At 36.6% G+C, this 26,403-nt stretch overlaps 1 protein-coding gene across 2 annotated transcripts in view; it reads left to right on the top strand.

Moving 5' to 3' along the window:
* The window catches only part of LOC115219104 (exocyst complex component 4), a 71,158-nt gene extending 62,175 nt beyond the window's left edge, over positions 1-8,983 (top strand). For both annotated transcript variants that reach the window (XM_029789178.2, XM_036508828.1), the window contains 5 exons: positions 747-861; positions 4,286-4,404; positions 4,985-5,080; positions 7,683-7,794; positions 8,404-8,983. In XM_029789178.2, the coding sequence (XP_029645038.1) occupies positions 747-861; positions 4,286-4,404; positions 4,985-5,080; positions 7,683-7,794; positions 8,404-8,604 (643 nt within the window). In that variant the 3' untranslated portion in view covers positions 8,605-8,983. The remainder of the gene's footprint in view (positions 1-746; positions 862-4,285; positions 4,405-4,984; positions 5,081-7,682; positions 7,795-8,403) is intronic.
* The last annotated feature ends 17,420 nt before the right edge of the window (positions 8,984-26,403 follow it).

Here is a 26,403-nt window from a genome sequence, read left to right as displayed (position 1 = left end):
ACAATCCCTATCTCTCCATTTGCAGTTATCAATTCCACACTTCTGATAGATCAGCTGCCTTTCACGTTTTCATTTCCTTCATTGCCTCTGCTACTTCTTCCTGACTAACCCTCTCCATTGGCCCCTCCACTACAGCAATTTCCACCCTCTGATCCCATTTATTCTCTTCGTTCCTTATTTTCTACCATATGCTCCTTCTAATCTCTTCCCCTGTCCTTCTCACTAAAATTCAACCTTCTATCACTCCCACTCATGCATCTTCCTCCCTCAACATCTCTTCCATCTTTTTTCATTGATTTAATAAACCTGATGATGATGATGATTCTATCTGGGTTCTCATCTACCCCACTCAACCTATCCTCAGCCTCCTTCCTCATAGATCTCGCAACCACCCTCTTTGCATGATTCTTCATGGCTTTCGTTTGCTCAGTCCTATTATTACATAAAGCTTATTTGTCTATATTTAAAAGAAAACAACCAGATAAAAAACAATAAAGTTTCTTTATTTTTCTTGTCTATAAAATATTTATTTATAGTTGATTCATTTATTTATTTATAGTTTGATAAACTGTTACATTAATTTATTAAATTATATTTAATTACCAAATTATATTTTTTACTTATGTTAAATCATATTTATTAAGTTATATTTTTTCTAATTATAAAATTGTATTTGTTAAATTGTATTTCAATATTAAATTCTAATTATTCTTTTAATTATATTTACTAATTTTCTCATTGTAAAGGTCTTTGAAATCTTTGGTGACTGATTTCCAAAATCTAGCTGAGATATGTCTGTTGCTACTACACCTTGAAGTGCGTGTACACTGTTTTTACTATCTGTTGCCAGTTGCAAAGCAGGTATGCATTTAATATTGTCTTTAACTATATATCATCTCCATTTCTGCAGACCTCTGATCAAACCTGTTCTAGCCACGACTGTCCTCAATTTTTCCACACATGTATAACTACAGACAATCAAGCTAACAGGTTAACCTCAACATATTGCTGAATCTGCTAGAAATACCAGTGAAGTCTCCTTTGATCACACCCTGTCCACTTAAAGAAAAAAGAACACAATAGATAATATAGTCCTTAATACATCATGTATGCAAAATGTGTAAAAAGTTATTTTGTATATATAAAGCCAGTGAACAGCAGTCTTGTGTTTATATTGTAAAGGAAACATCTATTGGGAAATGAGAGATTAATTAAATAGGTTGTATATTTTGAAGAAGTGATCAGTGAAATTGTATTCTTTGTGGTACCAGTGCCGGTGGCACACAAGAAAACCACCCAAACGTGGCCGTAGCCAGTACCGCATCGACTAGCCTCCGTGCTGTGGGCACAACAAACACCATCCGATCGTGGCCGTTCGCCAGCCTCATCTGGCACCTGTGTCGGTGGCACATAAAAACACCAACCGAAGACCCGGCGACGTAGTCAGTCCACCTGTGCATACCTTCCCTCCTATGACACTTGTGAAGACCTGTTGAGGCAAGTGCATGACACGTGTGACACTTGTGAAGACCTGTTGAGGCAAGTGAAAATCAAACCAAATCAAAATAGATGAACATCAATGGAATTTGTATCTTTGTGGTTCCAGTACCGGTGGCACACAAGAAAACCATCCGAACGTGGCCGTAGCCAGTACCGCATCGACTGGCCTCCGTGCTGTGGGCACAACAAACACCATCTGATCGTGGCCGTTCGCCAGCCTCATCTGGCACCTGTGTCGGTGGCACATAAAAACACCATCCGAAGACCCGGCGACGTAGTCAGTCCACCTGTGCATACCTTCCCTCCTATGACACTTGTGAAGACCTGTTGAGGCAAGTGTGTGACACTTGTGAAGAACTGTTGAGGCAGAGGCAAGTGTGTGACACTTTGTGAAGACCTGTTGAGGCAGAGGCAAGTGTGTGACACTTGTGGAGACCTGTTGAGGCAAGTGTGTGACACGTGTGACACTTGTGAAGACCTGTTGAGGCAAGTGAAAATCAAACCAAATCAAAATAGATGAACATCAATGGAATTTGTATCTTTGTGGTTCCAGTACCGGTGGCACACATGGAAACCATCCGAACGTGGCCGTAGCCAGTACCGCATCGACTAGCCTCCGTGCTGTGGGCACAACAAACACCATCTGATCGTGGCCGTTCGCCAGCCTCATCTGGCACCTGTGTCGGTGGCACATAAAAACACCATCCGAAGACCCGGCGACGTAGTCAGTCCACCTGTGCATACCTTCCTTCTTATGACACTTGTGAAGACCTGTTGAGGCAAGTGAAAATCAAATCAAATCAAATCAAACCAAATCAAAATAGATGAACATCAATGGAATTTGTATCTTTGTGGTACCAGTACCGGTGGCACGCAAGAAAACCATCCGAACGTGGCCGTAGCCAGTACCGCACCGACTGGCCTCTGTGATGTGGGCACATAACAAACACCATCCGATCGTGGCCGTTCGCCAGCCTCATCTGGCACCTGTGTCGGTGGAACATAAAAACACCAACCGAAGACCCGGCAAGACTAGTCAGGCCATAACCCGGGGCCCCTACCTGGGACGTAGTCAGTCCACCTGTGCATACCTTCCTTCCTTCTTGTGACACTTGTGAAGACCTGTTGAGGCAAGTGAAAATCAAATCAAATCAAATCAAAATAGATGAACATCAATGGAATTTGTATCTTTGTGGTACCAGTGCCGGTGGCACACAAGAAAACCATCCGAACGTGGCCGTAACCAGTACCGCATCGACTGGCCTCCGTGCTGTGGGCACGTAACAAACACCATCCGATCGTGGCCGTTCGCCAGCCTCATCTGGCACCTGTGTCGGTGGCACATAAAAACACCATCCGAAGACCCGGCAAGACTAGTCAGGCCATAACCCGTGGCCCCTACCTGGGACGTAGTCAGTCCACCTGTGCATACCTTCCTTCTTGTGACACTTGTGAAGACCTGTTGAGGCAAGTGAAAATCAAAACAAATCAAAATAGATGAACATCAATGGAATTTGTATCTTTGTGGTACCAGTGCCGGTGGCACACAAGAAAATCATCCGAATGTGGCTGTAGCCAGTACCACATAGACTGGCCTCCGTGCTTTGGGGACGTAACAAACACCATCCGATCGTGGCCGTCCGCCAGCCTCATCTGGCACCTGTGTCGGTGGCACATAAAAACACCATCCGAGCGTGGCCGTCTGCCAGCCTCGTCTGGCACCTGTGTCGGTGGCACATAAAAAACACCATCCGAGCGTGGCCGTTCGCCAGCCTCGTCTGGCATCTGTGTCGGTGGCACATAAAATCACCCACTACACTCTCGGAGTGGTTGGCGTTAGGAAGGGCATCCAGCTGTAGAAACACTGCCAGATCTGACTGGCCTGGTGCAGCCTTCGGGCTCCCCAGACCCCAGTTGAACCGTCCAACCCATGCTAGCATGGAAAACGGACGCTAAATGATGATGATGATGATGTTGACACACACATATGTTGATTATACATATGGACATTTGCATGCACAAATATATCTCTGCATATACATATATACAAAGGTAATTAGGAGATTGGCTAATTTAGATTGTATAAAAATAGAAAAATGTCATATTCTAGAAATACAATTAATAAATTTAATTAGAATTGGTATGGAGCTGACATAAGACATTAATGGAGGTTTATAAACCTTAAAAATTCACTGCCTTTTCTTCATTGTATGTTGCTGCCAATGTTACTACAGATACACTGAATCTATCTGACCCTCTCAACACTCCACATCCATCACTCCTACCCTTTTTCACTCACATCTTTATCAGATAAGGTCTCTAAATCATCTTGTTGCATATGCATTAGGGGCTTCATCAGATATGCATGTACTCCACACACACACTACTTATATTCCCCACTAGCCGTTTGATATTAACATCCATTACCCACACTCACCATTTATCCACCTCTTACTATCCATGATACACTCAGCCCCACACTTTCTAATGCTTATGCCATATCAATATGCACCCAGTGCACTTTAAGTCTGGGTTCTAGAACCATTTAATCTTGTTGAAGACATGACAACCTCTCTAGTGCATCCAAGTACACATTATGTAGCTGATTTTAGGAAGCCATAGAAGCCAAGATAAAGGTAAACATCTGAGCAAGATGTGGTTCTTCAACCCAACCCACACTACCCATGACAGTGATGGGTGTGAGGCAGTGGAAAGTGGATTTGAGACAACGATGATAATGTTATATATGTGTGTGTATAAAACTCATCTTTTGTTATAACTTCAGTCCAACTATGCTGGACCTATAGATGACCTTGATCCTGACTCCAATGTACTCAAACTAAACAAGGACCTCTCCAACATTGAAGAAGTACTTTCACTCAGTTTACAACCAAAGAAATTCAAGTGAGTTGCATTTTTGTGTTTTTTTCATCACTCTTTTTCTGTCTCTGGTATCCTTAAATCAATGTCATGATACAGAGGTGATATAGTTGTGTTGTAAAATCAATATTGTAAATTGCCTTCTAATGGTTTGTAAGTTCCTATCCACTACTGTCTTTGTAAGGTTGACTGAACCCTATGTAGAGTAAACTACTCTGTAGTACACTGTGGGTGACCATGTAGGGCAGAGAATGATGACAGTGTAGGGCAAAGTGCAGTGTCTTTTTGGGGAACAGTCTGACTGTATCTTTATGGAACATTGTGGTACTATAGAGTAAATTTTTATCTCTACTCAGTAGACCTTATCATTTAAATGGTAATTTTCAATTGTGTGTGTTGTGTGTATTTATATATTGTTTATATGTCCCTATATGCAATTTATATACACTCTCTCTTTCTCTCTCTCTCAGACACATGTATACATATATATGCACATATATAAACTCCTTCACATCAATACACACATACATGCACATATATCAGTGCTGCATCACTCACTCATTTCAACAACTTAATTTGTTCATTAATCCACATGTACTTACAGGTACATCTTTGAAAGTCTTGGCTACTTGGTTGCATCCATCCTCATCAACAGTATTCAGTTTCTCAAGAAGATCAACGAGAATGGCATCAAGAAAATGTTTGTATAATTTATTTACCTTCACTCTCTTGTATGTGGTGCCAGTATTGGTTGTTCATTTATCATCCATTTTTCCATGCTACCCTGTGTTGGGTAGGGACTTATTTGAGGCAGGATTTTACAGCCAAGTACTCTTCCTGTTGCCAACCTTTACCAGTTTTTCAAAAGGGATTTTTTTAACCTGTAGTAATGTCAACAAGGAATGTAAACATCATATCAAGTGGTGACAAGTGAAGCTGTCAGTTATCAATATTCATGTAGATTTTGTTTACACACACATACATACAAGATTGCTGTCATAGACAAGTATGACCATTGCTGACTATATATCTTATTTGGAGGAGTCCTCTTTCAGTGACCATGGGCCAACAATAGCTTTTTAAAGCCAATAAGTATTGCATTTTTTGTTGTAGATGCAGTATTTGTATTCATGTATTGTAACTAGGTGCTTGTTTGGTACAGTACCTTGATTGTATACTTCCATGTCTTGCGAGTCCTGATCAGCCAGAAAATTCTCTACAATATAGATTGCATATCAGATTAGCTGCTAGAAATTGGTTGTGTTCAATTTGAGACCTTTCAGTGTGTTTGTGTGGGTGACTTGTTTGTGAGGCCACACACTCAAAATATGGGAGGTACTCTTTTCCTGGCTGCTGCTTGCTCTACATTAACCCATTGGTTTTTATGTGTACCAATTGCTTCTGTCAGTTGTTTCAATCTTGCATTTTATTTTGCACATGTGCTTTGTTTGTTTTTGATTTTGTCGGCTACACTGTATAGTAGGGTCAGTTGGACGCCATCTGTGAGAAAAATAGCATGATGACGCAATTCACTCAGCCAGAAATTTGGAAATGACATGCCATACTGCCTGGCATTCACACCAGAAGCCCCAATACAAACATTTCAGAGTGTTTGGGTGTCAATCTGAGGACATGTACCAAAAGTGATAAAAATAAAACATCCAGTCGGGTGATCACTAGTGATGGTGACATTATGCCTCCATTCATCTTCCCACACAACCTCAGTCTCAATACAGTGGCCTACATCAAGTGCCTGAAGAAGGTAGTGCTGCCCTGGGTTAAGAGGGTGGTTGCTGGAAGACCCTATGTCTGGCAACAGGACTCTGCACCATGACACACAAGCTGGAGAACCCAGTCATAGCTGTCAGATATTTCTGCAACCACATCACTCCTAACATCTGGCCACCTAACTCCACAGACTACAACCCCCTTGATTATTGTGTGGAGTGCAGTTGTGCGAGAGACCAATAAAATTCCTTTTAATAACAAAGATGAATTGAAGGCAGGGATTATGGCAGTATTCACCAACTTAAACAAGGAGAGCATTCAGAAGAGTTGCAGGAGATTCTGAAGTCATCTGAAGGCTGTGGTTGAAACCAACGGCGATTTTATTGAATAAGTTTGCTCTTTAGTATTTCAAGATATTTTTATGTAATTATATATATTTGTTTAATATATCTGTTAAAATGAGATATCAGTGTTATTTTCATTTTGCGTAATTTAGATGACAGTTTATTCACTGCACCGTGTAATATATACACACACACACACACACCTATGCATGTGTGTGTGCATGTACACATATACTATATGGTATTTTAAATGTTGAATATACTTTATAGTATATTATGGTTGGATAACAAAATACCACATTACCTATAAACCATTAGTATTTATGTACCAGCTTCTAGAAATGTGTTTAATATGTAAATTGATATATCCAATAACTTTACACTGCTATGTATAGTGGCTATTTAAACAATGTGTTTGAGGATTATTAATGGGTTAGATGGGTGCAGATGAAGGGGCAAAAACCTTCGAAATATAACATATACTCCCATTACCCATTTTTCATCTTCAATCTCATTGTTTGTTTACATCCGACATCTTGCATACGGAATGTAGTAGCAAAAATCAGTGATAGCTATAATTTCTAGAGAATATCTGTAGAAATAACTTAACAAATAACAATTGACTTTCTCCAATTGACCTCTCATTCAAATTTACAATGATTGAGGATTAGCATTACACTTTGAAACTTAAAGTACCAAGGAATTTGAATCAAACTTGTTTTGATCCATACATATATATATCCACTCAACTGTAAATGACTAACTCTGCAACAGACTGGCATTCCATTCAGGGGGAATATTGGCCTGGCCAGGTGGGAGGTATTATTCAAAAGCTATAACAATGCAGTGCCCATTGTGACCAGCTATGTTACATATGCATGTGTGATACAGGCTTCCAGCTGTTTCCATGTACTAAATTCACTCAAAAGGCATTATTTAGCCCAGGACAACAATAATAGTGAACCAGAAACCACATGATTAAAAAGTGAACTTATTAACCATACAGCCATGCTTGTACCTATACATATATGTGTGTATATGTAATGTGTATTGTATATACATGTGTGCTTGTAAGTGAATGACATCGAGATGTTACAATATACTTTTGTTGTGATGGTTTTTGGAAGAGCTACATATTACTATTTCACTGTCATTACTACATATCACAACAATTGCCACTCCTGACTATCAGTACCATCACTATTACCATTGTACAATTGTTTGTTGCAGGTGTCGTAATATTTTTGCCATCCAGCAGAATCTTACCAACATCACTATGTCACGGGAGTCAGACTTGGACCATGCCCGTCAGTATTATGAGTTGCTATACACCAGTCCTGATGTAAGTGGCTTCCATTTGACTCTACTCTTTTAACTACCTCTAACATGGGTTGTAATAGGGTGGTGTTATCAGCTTGGAAGACACTTTTGAATTGGTTTGAAGGATGTCAGCGTATGACAACTTAGTTGTTGACTAACTTGAAGCATCTCTTTCCTTGTCAGTTTTATAAACAGTAGCTTAATAGTATTGAACAGCAACTCCTGTTCATTTACAAATGAAGATATCTGGTTTGGTTTTGCTTAAAATGAAAGCCTCTTTGTTTTGCTGCATATATATATATATATATATATATAAAGACTTGCTGAAGAAAAAGGCCCAAAAGAAACATGGTGAGGTTTGATCTCATTATCCAAACCTCACAAAGCAGATGACAAAGGAAAGCTACATGTAGAGAGAGAGAGAGAGAGAGAGAGAGACTGAGACTGTGTTGAAACATACCCATCTAACCCATGCTAAAATGCAAGGAATAACAACTCAAAATAACACTTTTAGTGATGTCTTTAATCACAAGTAAACTGACCTGGGGCTATATGACAATGCTATCACACATCTATCATAACTACACCACTACCATTAACAGCTCTTTTCTTTCTGTTGATCATTCACCAGGCTATCATCGATGGTATAGCTGAGAAAGGAGCTCAGTACACAGAGCAAGAGTACATCCAGTTGTTCCAGCTACAGCACCGCAGCCAGCCAGGTGCAGCCATGTCTACATCACAGGACCAACTTGAAGCCAGACTACAGAGGTTGCACACTGTAATGCAGAATGTATCACATTCTGCTGCAGACGATAGCACTAATATATAGAACCATACAAGAATGCCCTAATGCTTATATACATACAGATATACAAATATATATATTCAAATATCCAAAACAGACACACACACACACACGTGCAATTGGACAAATGTTGTGCTGATGATGGCTACTAAGCCTGGGACACATGTCTACAACTGTTCTGTCCTTTTTCTTACATGTCAACTTATGAGATTTTGAATTTTGCAATTATCTCCCTGCTTCAAGTGGAGCTGGTCCTATTTCCCAACCCTTTTCCGACTCCCACCTGCTTGGTTCCCAAGCTACACTTTTCTCCCCCCTCCCCCATCACACCACCACAAGCATACCTCTTTCTACTTCGAATTTAAAACAACTGTATTTCACAAATAAAACTTCATCCAGTTAACCCATTATTTTGCTGTTTTTTATAATATGATAGAGTAAATTTACATCTCACCACTAACTACTTTATTTTCATATTTTTAATGTGATAGATGTACTTTGTGCAGGAATCCATCAGGCTGAATGGAATTATGAGGTAAGTTGTCAGAAATGTCCTTTTGCAACCCAAAATCCTGATATGGTTCTTTTTAACTTTGGCCACAGCTCGGTATCATTTTAAATTGAAGTCAGTTCTTCCTCCACTATTCGTTTCCTCATTACTGATATCTAGAAATCACCCAGACTGGTATGTCTCTGTGCAGCTCATCCAGGTGTGAACAATATACTTGAAGGTCATCTTCTGGTATGCACTTTACTTTCTCCAGTTCAAAGAGGCTTGGAAACTGGAAGAACTCATAACAGGTGATGTTGCATTTGAACAACTGCAACTTGGACAGAAACATGGAGAGGGCTGATTTTACTTTGTTATGGCATAACTTCTTTTCCTTGTTGCTGCAGATTAACTTCATTGAACTTTGTGAATATATATGCCATATAAACAATATCATACTTGATGTCTTTTAGTTCATCACAAAGAACTGAATTAGAGTTTCACAAGAATTCAGCAACTAATTTTAAAAGGGGAAGAGATTTCCTTTGACCAGAAATCTCTTCTCATATATCAGAAGTCTCCTTTCTTTCCCTATACATGCTTGCAAATTTTTTTCCCACAAGAGTTCCGTACCCCAGTAATCTCTTAACTTGAAAGGAAGGCTCTTCCCTTTGACCGTAAATCTTATCTCATATACCAGAAGTCTCCTTTCTTTCCTTATACTGGAGTGGTAAGAGATAGATAATGGCAATGAGGTGCCTAGGTGGCTCCACAAGGTACAAGGTGAGTTGAAGGATTGGTTTGCAAGATTGTGTGGAAGGAGAATGAGGGAATGGAGAGACAGACTTCCAGAATGAGTAAGTTGAAGGATGGATGAGAAGGAACCATTAGTTAGGAGAGATAGAAGGATGCAGAAGAGGGGGTGGGTGGAGGCAGTAGGAGTTGTAAAGATGATACAGTTGGGGAGCACGAGAGAGGAATGACATGGTTGGCAGCCTGTAGGAGCTGAGAGGAAGGGACAAATGAGCTGAATATTAAATAGGTAGAATATATGGTCCAGATAAAATGCTAAAGGGATAATGAACTTGGTAACATGAAATGCTCTCTCTGCTTACTTGAAAATGTGAATCCATGGTGGGCTGCATAGCCATGCACAGATAAGTGAGTGATGGAATGACCTGTAGTGTTGAAATGGGTGGTGGCTGATTAGCCTGGCATATGTAGTAGAATGCTTTGAATGTGCTCCAAGCAAGCATCAACCTGTTTCCCCAGTGCTAAGAACGCTGCAAAGTTTGCATATGATACAATGTGCATCAGAAATTCTGAGGAATATGATATTGTAACCCAGGCCCAATTGCTATTGTAGTGTTATTAATGTAGGGGTAGGTGTTGCACTATTGGCAATTGCATTTAAGAGTGCTGGGTTGTGTAGGGCTGGGTGGTCTGGAGCTTCTTATTAGGAGGTTTCTGAGGTTCTTATCATTTCTGAAAGTGATGAGAGGTGGTGAAGGAAAGCTTGGAGCAGCCGTGGAGTCAGAAAGTAGAATTAAGAAATTGTAAATAAGTTTATCTTTCAATGAAAGGACAGGCAAATGGAAACAGAAAATGTAGAAATTGGTATATGCTTTTATGTGTGTGTGTATGGATAAGAGGTATGAGGTGTCTGCATATATATATATATATATGCGTGTGTGTGTGTGTATATATATATATATATATATATAATGTATCTTAGTCTGTAGACATGCATAAGAGAGTTGTGGCACAGTCGATGGCCTGGGCGTGGCAGAATGCCAGGTCTGCAACTGACCAAGGGTATCCTCATTTCAGGAACAATTGTCACATCCTTTGGTATGGGGATCTGAAATCCAAATTAATGCTGTCTGTATGTATGTATGCACGCATGCATGCCTGTATTTGTACAAGTGAAATATTCTTTTTGATTCTTGCAGAAGGTCAACAATCTTGAAGAGGGAGCAAGCCAATTACATCAACCCCAGTATTTGACTGGTACTTTATTTTATTGAACCTGAAGGGAGGAAAGGCAAAGTTGACTTCTGTGGAATTTGAACTCAGAACATAAATCACTGGAAGAAATACCACTAAGCATTTCGCCTGATGATTCAGCCAGTTTGTTACCTAAATTCAACAATGAAATATAGTGACAAAGTGTAAGAGGGAAATCAAACACAAATACACATATTCCATCATTGCTTTAATTAATAACCATTACGAAATATCAGATGTAACTGACATCTGAGAGATTGTGTACATGTATACACATGCACAGATCTATCCTTTTATACATATATCATCATCAGCATCCTTTAACATCCATTGTCCATGCTGGCATGGGTTAGATAGTTTGACCAGAGCTGGCACCAGGTTCCAGTTGGATTTGGATTGGTTTCTATGGCTGGATGCCATTCCTAATGCAAACCACTTTGCAGTGTGTGCTGGATGCTCCTAATGTAGCACCAGCATGAGTGCTTTTTACATGGGGCTGACGTGCGTGTTTGTACATATCAGAATGAATTTGTATATATGTAAAGTGTCTGTTACACAAGGCATGTTTGTAAGATTCAGTGTATGCATACACAATGTGAGGTGTGTGAATGAATGTATGTGTGTGTGCATTATGCATTTCAACATTAGAATAGATCCATTTGTTTCTGTGAACATCAAAATTGGTATATGCTTTTGTGTGTGTGTGTATGGATAAGAGGTATGAGGTGTCTGCATATATATGTGTGTGTGTATATATATATATATATATATAAAATGTATCTTAGTCTGTGATATGTGTGAAGTGTCAGTGAGATGTAGGATGTATGCACAGTGTATCTATGATGTATGTGTGTGTGTCTGATAGAACACTTAGAATGAAGTGATAATATAAATCACAAAGATTAATCATTTAGAGACACCATCCACATGACAAAACAACAGTTAAGTTAGTGTTAACATATTTAATGTAATGAGCATCAAAAATGTAATTAGAAACAATTATGTGGTGAGGAAAACACAACATTAGCTCAATGACTAATATAGTTTTAATTATTCCAGCAAGTAAGGGATATAACTTCAGACATGTTTCAGTTTTATTAGATTTCCACAGTATAACAGACGTCACCATACTTGCTGGTGTATTGTTGAGAGAATCACTAAGTAGATGTACAACAGTGTACACAAGGAGATGTGAAAATATTTAAATATTTAAAAAAATAATTCACTGTAGTTAATTACTCAGAGACGTCATCTGCATGAAAAAAACAATAGTTAAGTTAGTGTTAGCATATTTAATAAAGTGAGAATCTCCCCCAAAAATCTAATTAGAATTATGCAGTGAAGAAATGACATCATTAGCTGAACGACTAATATTATTTTAATCCTTTTGTTGAGTATGGGAGACAACTCTGGACATATTTCAGTATTATTAGACCTCATCAGTGAAGTGTACACTTCAGTCTATTTGCTGAAGCAGTGTTGAGAGTATCATTAGCAATGTCAACAGACAAGTGGAGTGGACAAAAAAAAAAAAAAAAAATCAGGACATATATGAGTTTATAAAAAAAGTAAAATAAATATAAATATTAAAAGAAAATTCAAATTTACAAAGACATCTACAGATGTCATATCATTTTGCTCCTCTATTAAAAAAAAACAAAACCAAGTAACAAGGGAGCCTATAAATAATCATTTAACTTGCTACAAATAGCAGCTAAATCTTCCACATAATCACTCCTTACCATCTTAAAAAAGAAGGATGAGCTTGAAAAAAAGCGCAAAAAAACGGGCGTTCGACCTTAATATGTCTGTTTAATAATGAAAACAACAAAATAGCTGAATGCATCATTATGAAGCAATTACATTAAAAACTGAACGGAATCAATAGTCATAAGGTGGAAGAGTGAGCGGAAATTGTACAAATTTCTTACAATGATGATTGAATCCATGCATCTTTAAAGCAAGGGATTTTTCATTGAGCATGGTCTATAATGGCTACAATGAAACTTTAGGGGTTGTACTCATGAACCTTTGCAGCAGACTCTCTCAGATTGGTCAAAATTGATGCAGTTGGCAGTCAGCTTGATCCTCAGCAAGTTGACATCTGCAGAGAAATATGTTGCCATGAAATTACAGAAGGTTGATAATCTGGGAGGAATAATTTAAAGGGCAGGGCTGGGGTGTGTGTGTGTGTGTGTGTGTGCAACGTGCAAGGCGAGGATGGTGAGGCACAGTAAGAGGTAACAAAATGAGGATAGATGTGTTCGTCAGCGGGACTGGGTGGAAGTAGTATACCACTAATTAATTCAATAGAGGAAAGGCAGCTATAGTAATATCAGAGTAGGCAGAGAGAGAAGAAACAACAGATTTATGTGCCAATGGAAGGCCCTACTGCAGTTAGTATCATGTGCTGGCCATATAAGACATGCTTAGTTTTTCCCCAAAAATGTCTCAAAAAAAAAAAAAAAAATCAGAGTCCTATAAGCAAAGCTGGGCCTTTATTACATGCTTTAATGCACTAAAAGTTTTTTCATGAATACACACTGATGAAATTAGAGTACATCATCTATATGCCTGTGTCTTTTATGCCATCACATACAGAAAAACAAATTAATGACTTTTAACCTAAGCACAATGCCACAAATTTTGAATGAAGAGTACAGTCGAGTCAATCACTCCCCTATCCCACCATGTTCAAATGGTACTAATTTTATTGACCTTGGAAGTATAGAAGGCAAAGTTGATCCTGGCAGAATTTGAACTAAGAATGTAACTAACTGTGTACAGCAAGTGAATTTTGCTCATCATTCTACTGTTACTGCCAACTCACTACTCTAATAAAAATATGATTTCTCATGCAAGCACAAGGTCAAAAACTGTTGTCGGAAAGCAAGTGTAGTTGATTTAATCAGAGTTTCAGTATATTACTGGTACTTATTTAATCAACTCTGGAAGGCTAAAGGCAAAGACAACTCTGGCAGGATTTGAACTCATAACAGACAGAGAACAATGGATAATACAATAACAATATCTAACACTGGCACAAGGCCACAAAATATTTTTTCAGAGGGAAGGCACAGTCAATTAAATCAACCCCAGTTTTTGACTGGTATTTATTTTATTGGCTCTTGGAAGGATAAAAGGCAAAATCGATCTTGGCAGGAATTGAACCAACAACATACACGTTAACAGAAAAATAATAATTTCTCACTTAAATACAAGGCCACACATTTTAGTAGGAGGGGGAGAGGACAATGAATTAAAATCAATGCCAATAATAACAGTTTCTAATATAGGCACAAAGCTAAGCATTTTGGATGAGAGATACAGTTAATTAATTAGCACCCGGTAATTAACTAGTAATTATTTAAACTACTCCTAAAGTAAGAAAGACGTTCTCAACAATACCAGGATTTCTACTTACGATGTAACTAAATATTACAAAGTGTATTGACCAGTGCTCTACCTATTTTGCCAGTCATTGTCCTTTGTTGTAATAATAATTTCAAATTTTGGCACAAGGCCAGTAATATCTGGGGAGGGGATAAGTCAATTACATGGGCCCCAGTGTTCAACTGGTACTTATTTTATTGACCCTGAAAGGCAAAGTCAACCTCAGCGAAATTTGAACCCAGAACATAAAGACAGACAAAATGCTGCTAAGCATTTTGCCTGGCGTACCAAAGATTCTGCCAGTTTGCCGCCTTAGATAATAATAATAATGATGATAATACAAGGAAAAAAAAATGACCATCCTGAAATATAACAACATCTGTTTCAACACAGGATTTCACATCAGGAATCTTGCAAAACAAACAATAACAATAATAATAATTCTTTGTACTGTAGGTACAAGGCCAGAAATTAGAGGGAAGGGTGCTAGTTGATTACTTTGAGCTCAGTGCTAAACTGGTACTTTATTTCATTGACCCCACAAAAGAACTAAAGGCAAAGTTGACCTTGACAGCATTTGAACCCAAATGATAAAGAGCCAGAAAAAATGCACTAAGTATTTTGTCTGATGGGTTAACAATTCTGCCAGCTTACCACCCTAGTAATAATAGTGAATAATTCCTTCTAATTTTGGCACAGCCAGGAATTTCAAGGGGTGGGTAGGTAAGTCAATTGCACTGACTCCCAACACTAAACTGGCACTTTATTTTATCAAACTTGAAAGAATGAGTGGCAAAGTTCACCTCGGCAGGATTTGAGCTCAGAATGTGGAGAGCTGGAAGATATGCTGCTAAGTATTTCATCTAACATGCTAATGATTCTGCCAGCTCACCACCTTAATAGTAATGATAACATCATTTGTAACATAAGCACAAGGCCACTAAATATAAAGATAGGGTATATTCTTTGAGATCAACTTGAGTACTCGGCTAGTACATATTTTATCAACCGCAGATGGTTGGAAGGCAAAGTTAATCTCAGAATATAAATGGATCTAATTTAAAAGTAAGGCATATATATTTTTCATTTGGTAATCTACAGATTTTGCCATATACTGCCCTTTTCAGTAATAATAATGATTACAATGATAATGGTTTTAAACCATTATAATGCACAGAGGAGACTGATACTTGAACATAGACTGACAAAAATAAATAAATAAAATAGAAACAAAAGTCGACTGTTATAACAGTTACCTAATTTATACAGTCGGAATTGATTAAATAATAACCATCTTCAGCTAAATACCTTTTTAAATAAAAGGCTATATATATATTCATTTTTGTAATTGGAACAAATTAGATTTTGGAAATATTAAAAAAGTACAAGATTTTTGCCTTTTACAAATAATAACAACAAGAACAATTGTAGAGTATTAAAAATAAAATCTAAAAATATTTTTTTATAGTTTTTTTTGTGTAATGTAGGTATATTATGACAGGTACATACCGAAGTATGTGTGTGTGTAAGTATATACGTGTGCATATATTTCTATTTATCTATCTATCTATATATATATATATATATATATATATATAATGTAAAATTGGTGTGTACCTGTGTGTGAATATATATAGATATATATATATATACATACATACACACACACAATTACTCTGAATTTCACATTGCTTATTATTTGAACAAGGGAAGTAGTGTAACACTATGTAAGCAGAAATATTCATAAATACACATCAAAATACAATTAGTCAGTGAAATATGATTGGTTTAAAAAGAAAAAGAAAAAATATTTGGAAAATGCATCACAACTTCAGCTTTTTACATGCAAAAAAATATATTTTCATATTATTACTGTAAGTGCAAAACAAACAAAAACAAGAAAATGGCTATTGTATATGTAATTTTGGTGTTGCTGAGAATGTGAATAGTTTTTTTCTTTTTTCAATGAGCAATCATCTTCAAGGGTATGTATGGTAAACCAATTATGTAGGGCAGAAGTATTTTAATCAGTTGGTATTTGGAAATTCCTTAATAAATATCAATGGAAGTGTGTGCAAGAATTCATCAATTCTGATCTTTTGTTAAAAACCACAAATGTTTAATCATATATCAAGTGGTTACAAATACATTTGCTTATTTATAGCCACACTGCTTCCCTTCTTTTATTCAAATAATCAGCAATGATTCAAGAGACTCCAGCATCTAATAAAATATTCACTCTTCTTTATATGTAAGCAGTTCTTTGTAATCATAAAAATTCATCAATCTGTGTATGTTTGGTTTTATGCCAAGTTATAATAAAAACAATTTAACATTAAACTGAAGAATCATTAATTACTCTTCTCTAGAGTACATATTACATTTTTACAAGGAGAGTAACAGTAAATTCAAAGGTTCAGCCTGCTGGTAGCTTTTGTTGATCTGTACAACAAAAAGTAGTAGCCTGAGACTTTGAAGTCAGTCACCCTTCTTGTAAAAGTATGATACACACACACACACGTTTATCTCTTCATAGATATATAAACATTACAGACTATATGAATTCATTCATTCTATATAATTTTCTTGGTATAACCTTGCTCTTAAAAAGACTTTGGGGTTTGTAGTTCCTAAAAGAGAACATTTGAGTTCAATAACCAAAGTGTGGTCCTAACTGCTGCTAAGCCTAATGGGGCCACTACAATTATGGGTCATGTTCATACTCATCTAGGTCTAATTTTCAGCTTTTAATGGGTAGGACATCTTGTTAGAATTATTACTCTATCTATATATATACACACACGTGTATATGTGTGTAACTTTTAATATATATGTGCACTAGAATATATAGAAACTCTGAATAAGAACTGACTTGGACCGTAACATCTTTTCCAACCCATGCCAGCAGAGACATGAAGAACAGACACGAAATGGTGATAATGATATACATCTGGGAATGTGTATGTGTGCATGTAAACATACACACACACACACATAATATATATATATCTCTCATAATAAATTCATGAGTTACAGCACATTATACTTTTGTCTATTTAAGGCAAGCAAGACAGGCAGAATTCATTCATCACCAAGCTACACTTAGACAAATTAGGAATTAGAAGTTGTGCACTGCATGTAATTTCAATACTCAACTGTGCACACTATGCTAGACATGGTGTCCTTTGAGCAAGCTACAGAACTCAGTTTGTTTCAGTCTGCTGGTCTAGCAACATATTCTATTCTTTCATTCCCAGGTGAATGACTGCTATTAGTAAAAGCATCTGTCTATAAAGAGAACTGCACAAACATTAAAAAAAAAACATTCTAAATCTGCAAAACCAATACTATAATAATCCACTTACTTGAGCTTGGCAAAATCAGTTACACCCACTCCTTTTCTTTCACCTATTGTTGTCATAAATTTGAGAGGAAATTTTACACCAATACCCCGATATAAACATATGCTCTCTTTCCATTTACAGCCATAGATGATATCATTTCTGTGGGAAAATTCTTTACATTCATACTGCTTAAGAACTTAGACTTATTACTGAAAAGTTAGACCTCACTTTCCATTAATATTAGAAATCTGAGAGGAAGTTCTTAAGACTCATACAGTCTGAGAATTTATTCTAAGGATCAGATCTCACTTTGCTTGATCACTTTTAGTAATGGTCACTATACACTTAAAGGCAAAATTCTTTGACATTCCCACATTCACATAACTTGAAAATTGACAAATTATCTCAAAAGTTAGGTATTGCCATGCACTTATCACAATAAATTTGAGGGGAAATTCATTTGGTCATACTGCTTCAGAATAAAACTCGTTAATCAAAGAAAAATAAAAAGCTTTGCTTCAGCAACTGCTGCTATTATTTAAGATGAAATCCTCACACTTCTTCAGAATTTCATGAGTAAAATAATACATTATCAAAGAAGGGGAGAAAATTATGAGTTGAAAAGAGAAGCAGAGAGAGGGCAGTTGAAAGCAAAAACTATTCTTGCACATCATCATGCTGCTTGGAGAAACCTTTCTTAAAATCTAATTGTTCAGTAATGTTGATGTCTCCCACCACCACTTCTTTTGGCCAGTGCCTACCACTGAGAAAATTCAATATAATTCAAATTATTGTCTTAGCATTAAAAACATGAAACAAAAACAAATTGCAATTTGAGCTGCTATCTACTTTTTTGTTGTATTAGTATATAATGATAATAAACAGAATTAATTTCTTTTGCATTTGAGGACACTAAGCAAAATGAAAACAATAGTAATAATAATAATCCTTTCTGCCAAAGGCACAAAGCCAGAAATCTTGGGGGGGGGGGGCTAGCCAATTACGTCGACCCAGTGTTTCACTAGTACTTAATTTATCAACCCCAAAAAGATGAAAGGCAAATCGACCTTTATAATAACAAGAACACTCAGAGGATGCAGACCTCCGCCAAGGCAATCCCAACATCTTCTCAATGATTAGCCGGAGATGATTTTTAAAATGAGAAAATCTGAAATAAACTCGACTGCTCTCACAAACAAGAATACTAAAAATGAACCCAACTGCTCTCAAAAATTGAGTAAAAAAACAGAAAAAATAATAATCCTTGTCCAGTACCAGATTGATCCCAAAATCTAATCAGTTCATGCCAGTCATGAGGCCAAACATCCCTGAAAGTTTCATCTGAATCCATCCAGCGGTTCAGACAAACAAACACACAAACAACAACTGAAAACAATACTTCTGCATTCGCTAAGGCAGAGGTAATAATGGTTTTAAATTTTGGCATAAAGCCAGCAATTTCAGAGAATGGATAAGTCCATTACATTGACATCAGTGATCAAATGGTACTTATTTTATCAACCCCAAAAGGATGAAAGGCAAAGTTGACCCCAGCAGAATTTGCACTCAGAATGTAAACACAAACAAAATGCTGCTAAGCATTTCACCTGGCATGCTAACAATTCTGCCAGCTTATCGCCTAAATAATAATAATAATAATAATGATTTCTGATTTAGGCCCAAGGCAATCAATTCTGAGGGGAGGCAGAGTTTGTCAACCACAGCACTTAACTGGTACTTTATTTTATCAACCCTTAAAGATGAAAGACAGAGTTGACCATGGCAAGATTTGAACTCAGAATGTAAAGAGCTGGAACAAATACCAGTATGATTTCAATGCTCTAATGAACAATTATTTCTAATTTGGGTAGAAGGCCTATGATTTCAATGCTCTAATGAACAATTTCTAATATGAGTAGAAGGCCAACAAGTTTGAAAGGAGACTGGTAGCTGATATCAGCTCCAGTATTTCATTGGTACTTTAAAGCATTTTTCTTGAAGTTCTAACAATTCTGCTAATTCAGCATCCTTAATATTTGTTTCTAGTGGAGGCACATGGCCTAGTGGTTAGAGCAGCAGACTCATGGTCGAGGGATCGTAGGTTTGAATCTCAGACCGGGCGATGTGTGTGTTTATGAGCGAAACACCTAAGCTCCATGCAACTCCGGCAGAAGGTAATGGCGAACTTCTGCTGACTCTTTCGCCACAACTTTCTCTCACTCTTTCTGCCTACATCTAGCAGCTCATCTGCGACGGACCAGTGTCCCATCCAGGTGGGGAACCTATACGCCAAGGAAACTGGTCCTAATGAGCCAGGCAAGGCTCGAGAAGGAACAAACAATATTTGTTCCTTATTTAGGCATGAGGCCAGTAATTTTGACAGGAAGGAATAATTGATACTCTCAACTCGAGCACTTATTTTATCGACTTCAGAGGGATGAAAGCAAAGTTGACTCAGAACATAAAGAGTCAGAAAAAGACAAGGTATTTTCTCTAAAGCGCTAATGCTTCTACCAGCAGTTCACTGCTTATTATTATTATTATCATCAAAAATAATGACAACAACAACTGTTGTTACTGTTGTTTTTAACATAGATGCAAGGCCTAATTTATCTGGGAAGGGGTTAGACTTCAGTACTTGACTGGTACTTTATTTTATCAATTCTGGAGAGACAAACAGGAAAATTGACCTTGGCATGATTTGAACTTAGACCATAAAGGTCGGAAGAAATTTACAAAGTATTTTTTCCTGACACTCACAATTCTGCTAGCACACCTATAATAATGAAAATAAAAACAATAATAATTCTTTCTAAAATAGGTACAATTTTGGGGGCAGGGGACTAGTCAACAACATTAACTCCAGTGCTCAACTGGTACTTCTGAAATGATGACAGGTGGAATTTGAACTCAGAATGTAAAACCTGAAAATATGCCACAAAGCATTTTGTCTGGTATGGTAACAAATGTTTCTGATGTAGGTACAAGGCTTGAAATTTAAGGAAGGGAGTGAGTTGATTCAATCAATCCCAGTACTTTACTAACAGGTAATTGCTTAATTGACTGCTTTGGATAAAAAGCAAAGCTGACCTCAGTGGTACCAACTCAGTACATACATAATAATGAAGAAAATTATAAATCATTTTCCCTGATTATCAACCAGGATCAATGGATCAATAATCAATCAATTAAGCCCTTCTTCCAACCAGGTTTACAAATGGAAACAGTTATTACATGAATTAAAAAAAAAAAGGATCAACATTTTTGGAGGTGAAAATAACCATATTGAAAACACAGCAACCTGATTGTCAAAGAGAAGAAAGTGTACAGTGTTGGGTTGCTTAATACAGTTCAAAAGAAGGTTGGAGAGAAACTACTGTCTTTTAGACAGAATAACTGTTTCAAAAAAGGCAGATGTGAAATGTGTGTGGTGGTGATGATGATAACAATGATGGTGATGATGCAAGAGAGAGAGAGAGAGAGAGAGAGAAACACATATGCCTAATGTCTAGACATATACACAGAAAGCTGTATCATCATAACCATGTCTACTCTGAAGATGTAAACAAAATCCAGTAACTGCAAAATCTGGAGATAGATTTAACTTCCCAACTATCTTCCTTGACTGACTTTAGGTCAAGGAACCTGCAGAGAAAAGGCTGTAAAATCTGATTGCCTTTTCACTTAAATGTTATTTCTTTAGTCAACTACTTTAAAACAAATTAACATTGATTTAGTGAATGTTTAATAAATTTACTTATTATTATGACTATAATTAATTTAACCCTCTTAATACCAACCTGCCTGATACTGCCCCTGGTTCTATGATACTAATTTCCTGATTTAAAATTATCTAAAAGCCAAATTTCATGATCATTTTTGTTCTAAATATCAGATTGATAATAGAGTTAGTTTAATAAATTCTTCATTATTTTCAAATTAATCAAAACAAAGGCAGTGTATTTCAACAGAAATATGGTAACAAAAGCACAAAAGGGTTAAAGTTGTGAATATGAAAATAAACTATGGACATTTTCCAGTATATGTTTGTAATTTTCAGCATGCAGTGTTAGGAATCATGGTTAATTGACATATAGCCTTTCAAGAAAAATACAATATATTTTTTTTAAACTAGAGATTTCCCCCATTCCTGAACTAAATTATAGTACAGTATAGGGGCATCACCTATACCCAAGGAATATCTTTGTTTTATAAGGGCTTGAGTAAATAGAGTGAGAACAATTATAACTTTGAATACAATTCACTCATATTTGTACATTCATATACTCACTTGCTTGGCTGTAAAACAAGATGGCAAGATTAAAAATCAAATGCCAGTGGCACCAACTCGGCATCATCACACATATTAAAATGCTGAACCAAAATCAAACTTACTATATCAGCTTCTGAAGAATTTTAATAACCTCTCATCTAAACAGTTTCTTAAAAAAAAAAACTTGTGTAGGTATGGGTGTGCACATATATGCGTTTGTAAGTGTGTATGTATATATTAAAAAAAAGTTGAAGTCTGTTTCAAGGTTACAGACTCATTTGGCCAGAGCTTACTCCAGTTTCTAAGGCTTTTAAGCAATTGAGAGCACAAGACTTTAACCTTAAATAGGATCCCAACCCACTAGTGAGTTAATCAACAGCTGCAGCTGCTAGTATAGACTACAGCAATGGGAGATGAAGGGCTTTGCTCATGGACACAATACATCACCCAGCCCAAGAATTGAACTCCTGACTTCATGATTCTAAGCCTAAAGCTGTACACACTAGGCCACATGCCTTCAAATACACACACATATAATCTTTTCTACTCTAGGCACAAGGCCCAAAATTTTGAGGGGAGGGGGCGAGTCAATTAGATCAATCCCAGTATGCAACTGGTACTTAAATTATCAGCCCCGAAAAAGATGAAAGGCAAAGTCGACCTCAGCATAATTTGAACTCAGAATGTAAAGACAGAAGAAATACCACTAAGAATTTCGCCTGGCATGCTAACGTTTCTGCTAGCTTGCCACCTTAATACACACACATATAATGTATGCACACCGTATTTTTTTGTATATGTGTATAAATACATGCATGTGTGTGTGTATATATATTTAATCAGCAAATGCTACAGAGTCACTCAAGGGCCAATGCACGAAACTCTCAGCCTTTGAGTTACTCTGCAACTTCTGCAAATCAAATATAGTTTAATATATATATAGATAGATAGATATATACACACACAAACATATTTTGAGTTCTATTTTCCTGTTTGTTTCACCAGACCTATAGATATAATCTAACATTATCCCATCTTATATATAATGTGTAAGACGTACATACATACACACATATACATTAAAATTAGAAGAGGAAAAAGAAAATGTGCTCTCCCATAGGACTCCAACTAATTGATCTTGATTAGTGATTAATAATTAACATAAATAATTTATATTTAAATTTTTTTATAATTAAAAGCAACAATACACAAGAGAACTGAATGCTTATTTGCAGAGTACTATATATTTTATCAACAGTTGGTTAATCTGCTTTTACGTCATGGCTATTAGTTTAGCACTAAAATAGCTGTTCAATGGTGTGGAGTCAGATCAAATCCTCACCTCTAATCTTTTGTCATACTCTTTTCTTACTCTAATGCACTTACCTACTGCCTCACACATCCTTTCTGTTCTTCTAACTGTATTCTCTCACTCATATTCACCTTGGCCCTAAAGGGTATATATATATCCTCACCATCTCACTATTTCTTTCCAGCTGGGAAAGTTATGTATCCTCTTCTTCAATAAAACACTTGTTCACATCTCTCTATTATACTTTCACATCCTTCAATACTTATACCCCAATCAGTTGAAGAGCCTTATCTTGTGAGGGTTAGATTACCCCACTAGTGCTGGTGCCACAAGAAAAAAAAAAACATCCAGTACATTCTGTAAAGAAGTGGCTTTAGGAAGGACATTCTGCCATAGTAACCACGCCAAAGCAGACATTGGAGCTCGGCACAGCCCGCTGGCTTGTCATTTCCTCTTGGACTGTCAAATAAATGCCAGCATGGAAAAGGGGATGTTAAATGATGATGATGTAGAATAATACATTCTACATTACCTGAGGTAAAGCAAACAGTTGTAATGTAAACATGAATTATTCAGCTATTAATAATAATAATTCTGTGAGAATGTGTGTTTATATGTATCTTTTGCCAGTTGAATGTTGCTTACTGTTAGTAAAAAAACAAAAGAAAAAAAAGCATTATCCTTAGCCAAATGTTGCTTCCACTGCATTAAAACAGAGACAACTGCAAATGTTTTGTAATTATGCATATTTTTTAAAATTTCAAAACCTGATCTTCATATTTTATTTTAGTTAGTATGTGGGTGTATATATATATTCCCATATATCCTCTGTGTATATATATATATATATATATATATATATATTCCCATATATCCTATGTGTGTGTGTGTATATATATATATATATATAAAAGTAGAAACTTAACATTGTTTCATGAATATCAAAATATCAGTCGTGTGAAAAGTAATACAAATAAACAATGAAAGTCAGTTTGAGCTTCAACTATAAACTGTGATTTGTGTATTGAGTACTAGATCTCAAATGTGTGTGTGTGTGTAGAGGAGAGAGAGAGAGAGAGAGAGAGAGAGAGAGAAACAAACAGAAATAGTGAGACAGTAAAAATAAAATTATTGTCAAATAAGGGAAGTAAAGTGTGTATATATGTATGAATGTATATACATACACATATATGTGTGTGTGTGTGTGTATATATATACACACACACACACACATACGGTTCATACAATCTTAAATTATGGCCCATGATCAAATTAACCAATATATTGGTTAATACAATCAGAGAGTAGACTTCACTCTTCACTGCATTTTATTTTATTTTAAATTTCAAGATAAATCTCCACTACCTTTTTTCACCAATTAAATCATTATGCTAATGATATTTCTTCACAAATGGTGAAATTTTAGTGAATTAAAATTTCTGAGTACGTTAGCAATGACTTTACTATCATACAGACATAATAAAGTTAGTGTTAACATATTGTGTATTGATGCAAAAAGTATTAAGGATCTAATTAGGAAAAAAAATCATGGATATAGTTTCATTTTTAGGGATCTTTTTTTAAACAATGATTGTCAGAGGAGGGAGGCTTGTTTAAAGCCACTGAAACTGATGGGGAGTGGAGTAAAGGCAGCTAGATACCATAATTGAGGGATGACTGCATTAGAGTATTTGGGTTGCATAAGCTGTGGAAGCAAGCAAAAACTGGGGAAAAAAAACAAAAAAAAACTTTTTCTCAAATGTTTTAATTGATAGTTTCCTTTGTAACTTCAATGTCTTGAGTTGTGTTGTGTGCATGTTTCACTTGAGATTTTAATAGGCGTAGGAGTGGCTGTGTGGTAAATAGCTTGTTTACCAAACACATGGTTCCGGGTTCAGTCCCACTGCGTGGCACCTTGGGCAAGTGCTTTCTACTATAGTCTTGGGCCGACCAAAGCCTTGTGAGTGGATTTGGTAGACGGAAACTGAAAGAAGCCCATTGTATATATGTATATATATATGTATGTGTGTGTATATGTTTGTCCCCCCAACATCGCTTGACAACCGATGCTGATGTGTTTACGTCCCCGTAACTTAGCGGTTCGGTAAAAAAGGAGCCCGATAGAATAAGTACTAGGCTTACAATGAATAAGTCCTGGGGTCGATTTGCTCGACTAAAGGCGGTGCTCCAGCATGGCCACAGTCAAATGACTGAAACAAGTAAAAGAGAAAAGAGAGAAAAGAGTTAGAACCACCACATATCATAGCGCAGCTAAGTAACTTTTACTGGCGTTTCACTGAGGAAGAATAATCATGAATTGAAAGAAAATATAATGTTGTGTTATGCATCACATTTGAATTGTTAATACAAACATAAATGTATTAGTTTTCTTTTTCACTTTTACAAAACACATTCACAGAAAGTTTTGTTGTTGAACACAGGCAAGAACTTCTGTAGATCATGTCAGAGGAACAGCCACAAGGGAGATAATCGTCAACCAGCTGAAGATGGTGACACTTCCTTCGAGTCTGGATTCCAATGTGCGCTTGGTCTCTTTTAAAAACCAATGGCATTATTAGGTAGATGAGTAATGAATTCTCCCAACCCACACCAGACAAAATGATGACTTATCACACGTAAAACAACACCCAGACGTTTCAGTAACTATTTTTGGCAGTTACATGAACTGATCATCACAGCATTAAGTGTATTGTTTAAATTCACAACAAAAGCACACGAAATAGATTTATAATCAATGCATCTAAACTAGCAGAGTAACAAACTCTGCAGTATACTATGACCATTTGTCAAGATGCATATCTCTTGCTGACTTATTCCTTCTCACAGCAGTGACTGGATACAGCTGAAATAACAGCTGAGCATCTTATTAGTTATCAATCTTAAATCTCTCCAGTATACTGTAAATTCTACAACCAAATTAAATCCTACCTATTAAAGTGAAGGGTTTTTTCAAAACTTTCAATCTGCAGTACACTGCAATGAT

The sequence above is a fragment of the Octopus sinensis genome, linkage group LG14 (assembly GCF_006345805.1).
Source record: "Octopus sinensis linkage group LG14, ASM634580v1, whole genome shotgun sequence".
Taxonomy (NCBI): domain Eukaryota; kingdom Metazoa; phylum Mollusca; class Cephalopoda; order Octopoda; family Octopodidae; genus Octopus; species Octopus sinensis.
Note: the sequence above shows the minus strand (reverse complement) of the source record. Positions and strands in the feature narration are given on the sequence as shown.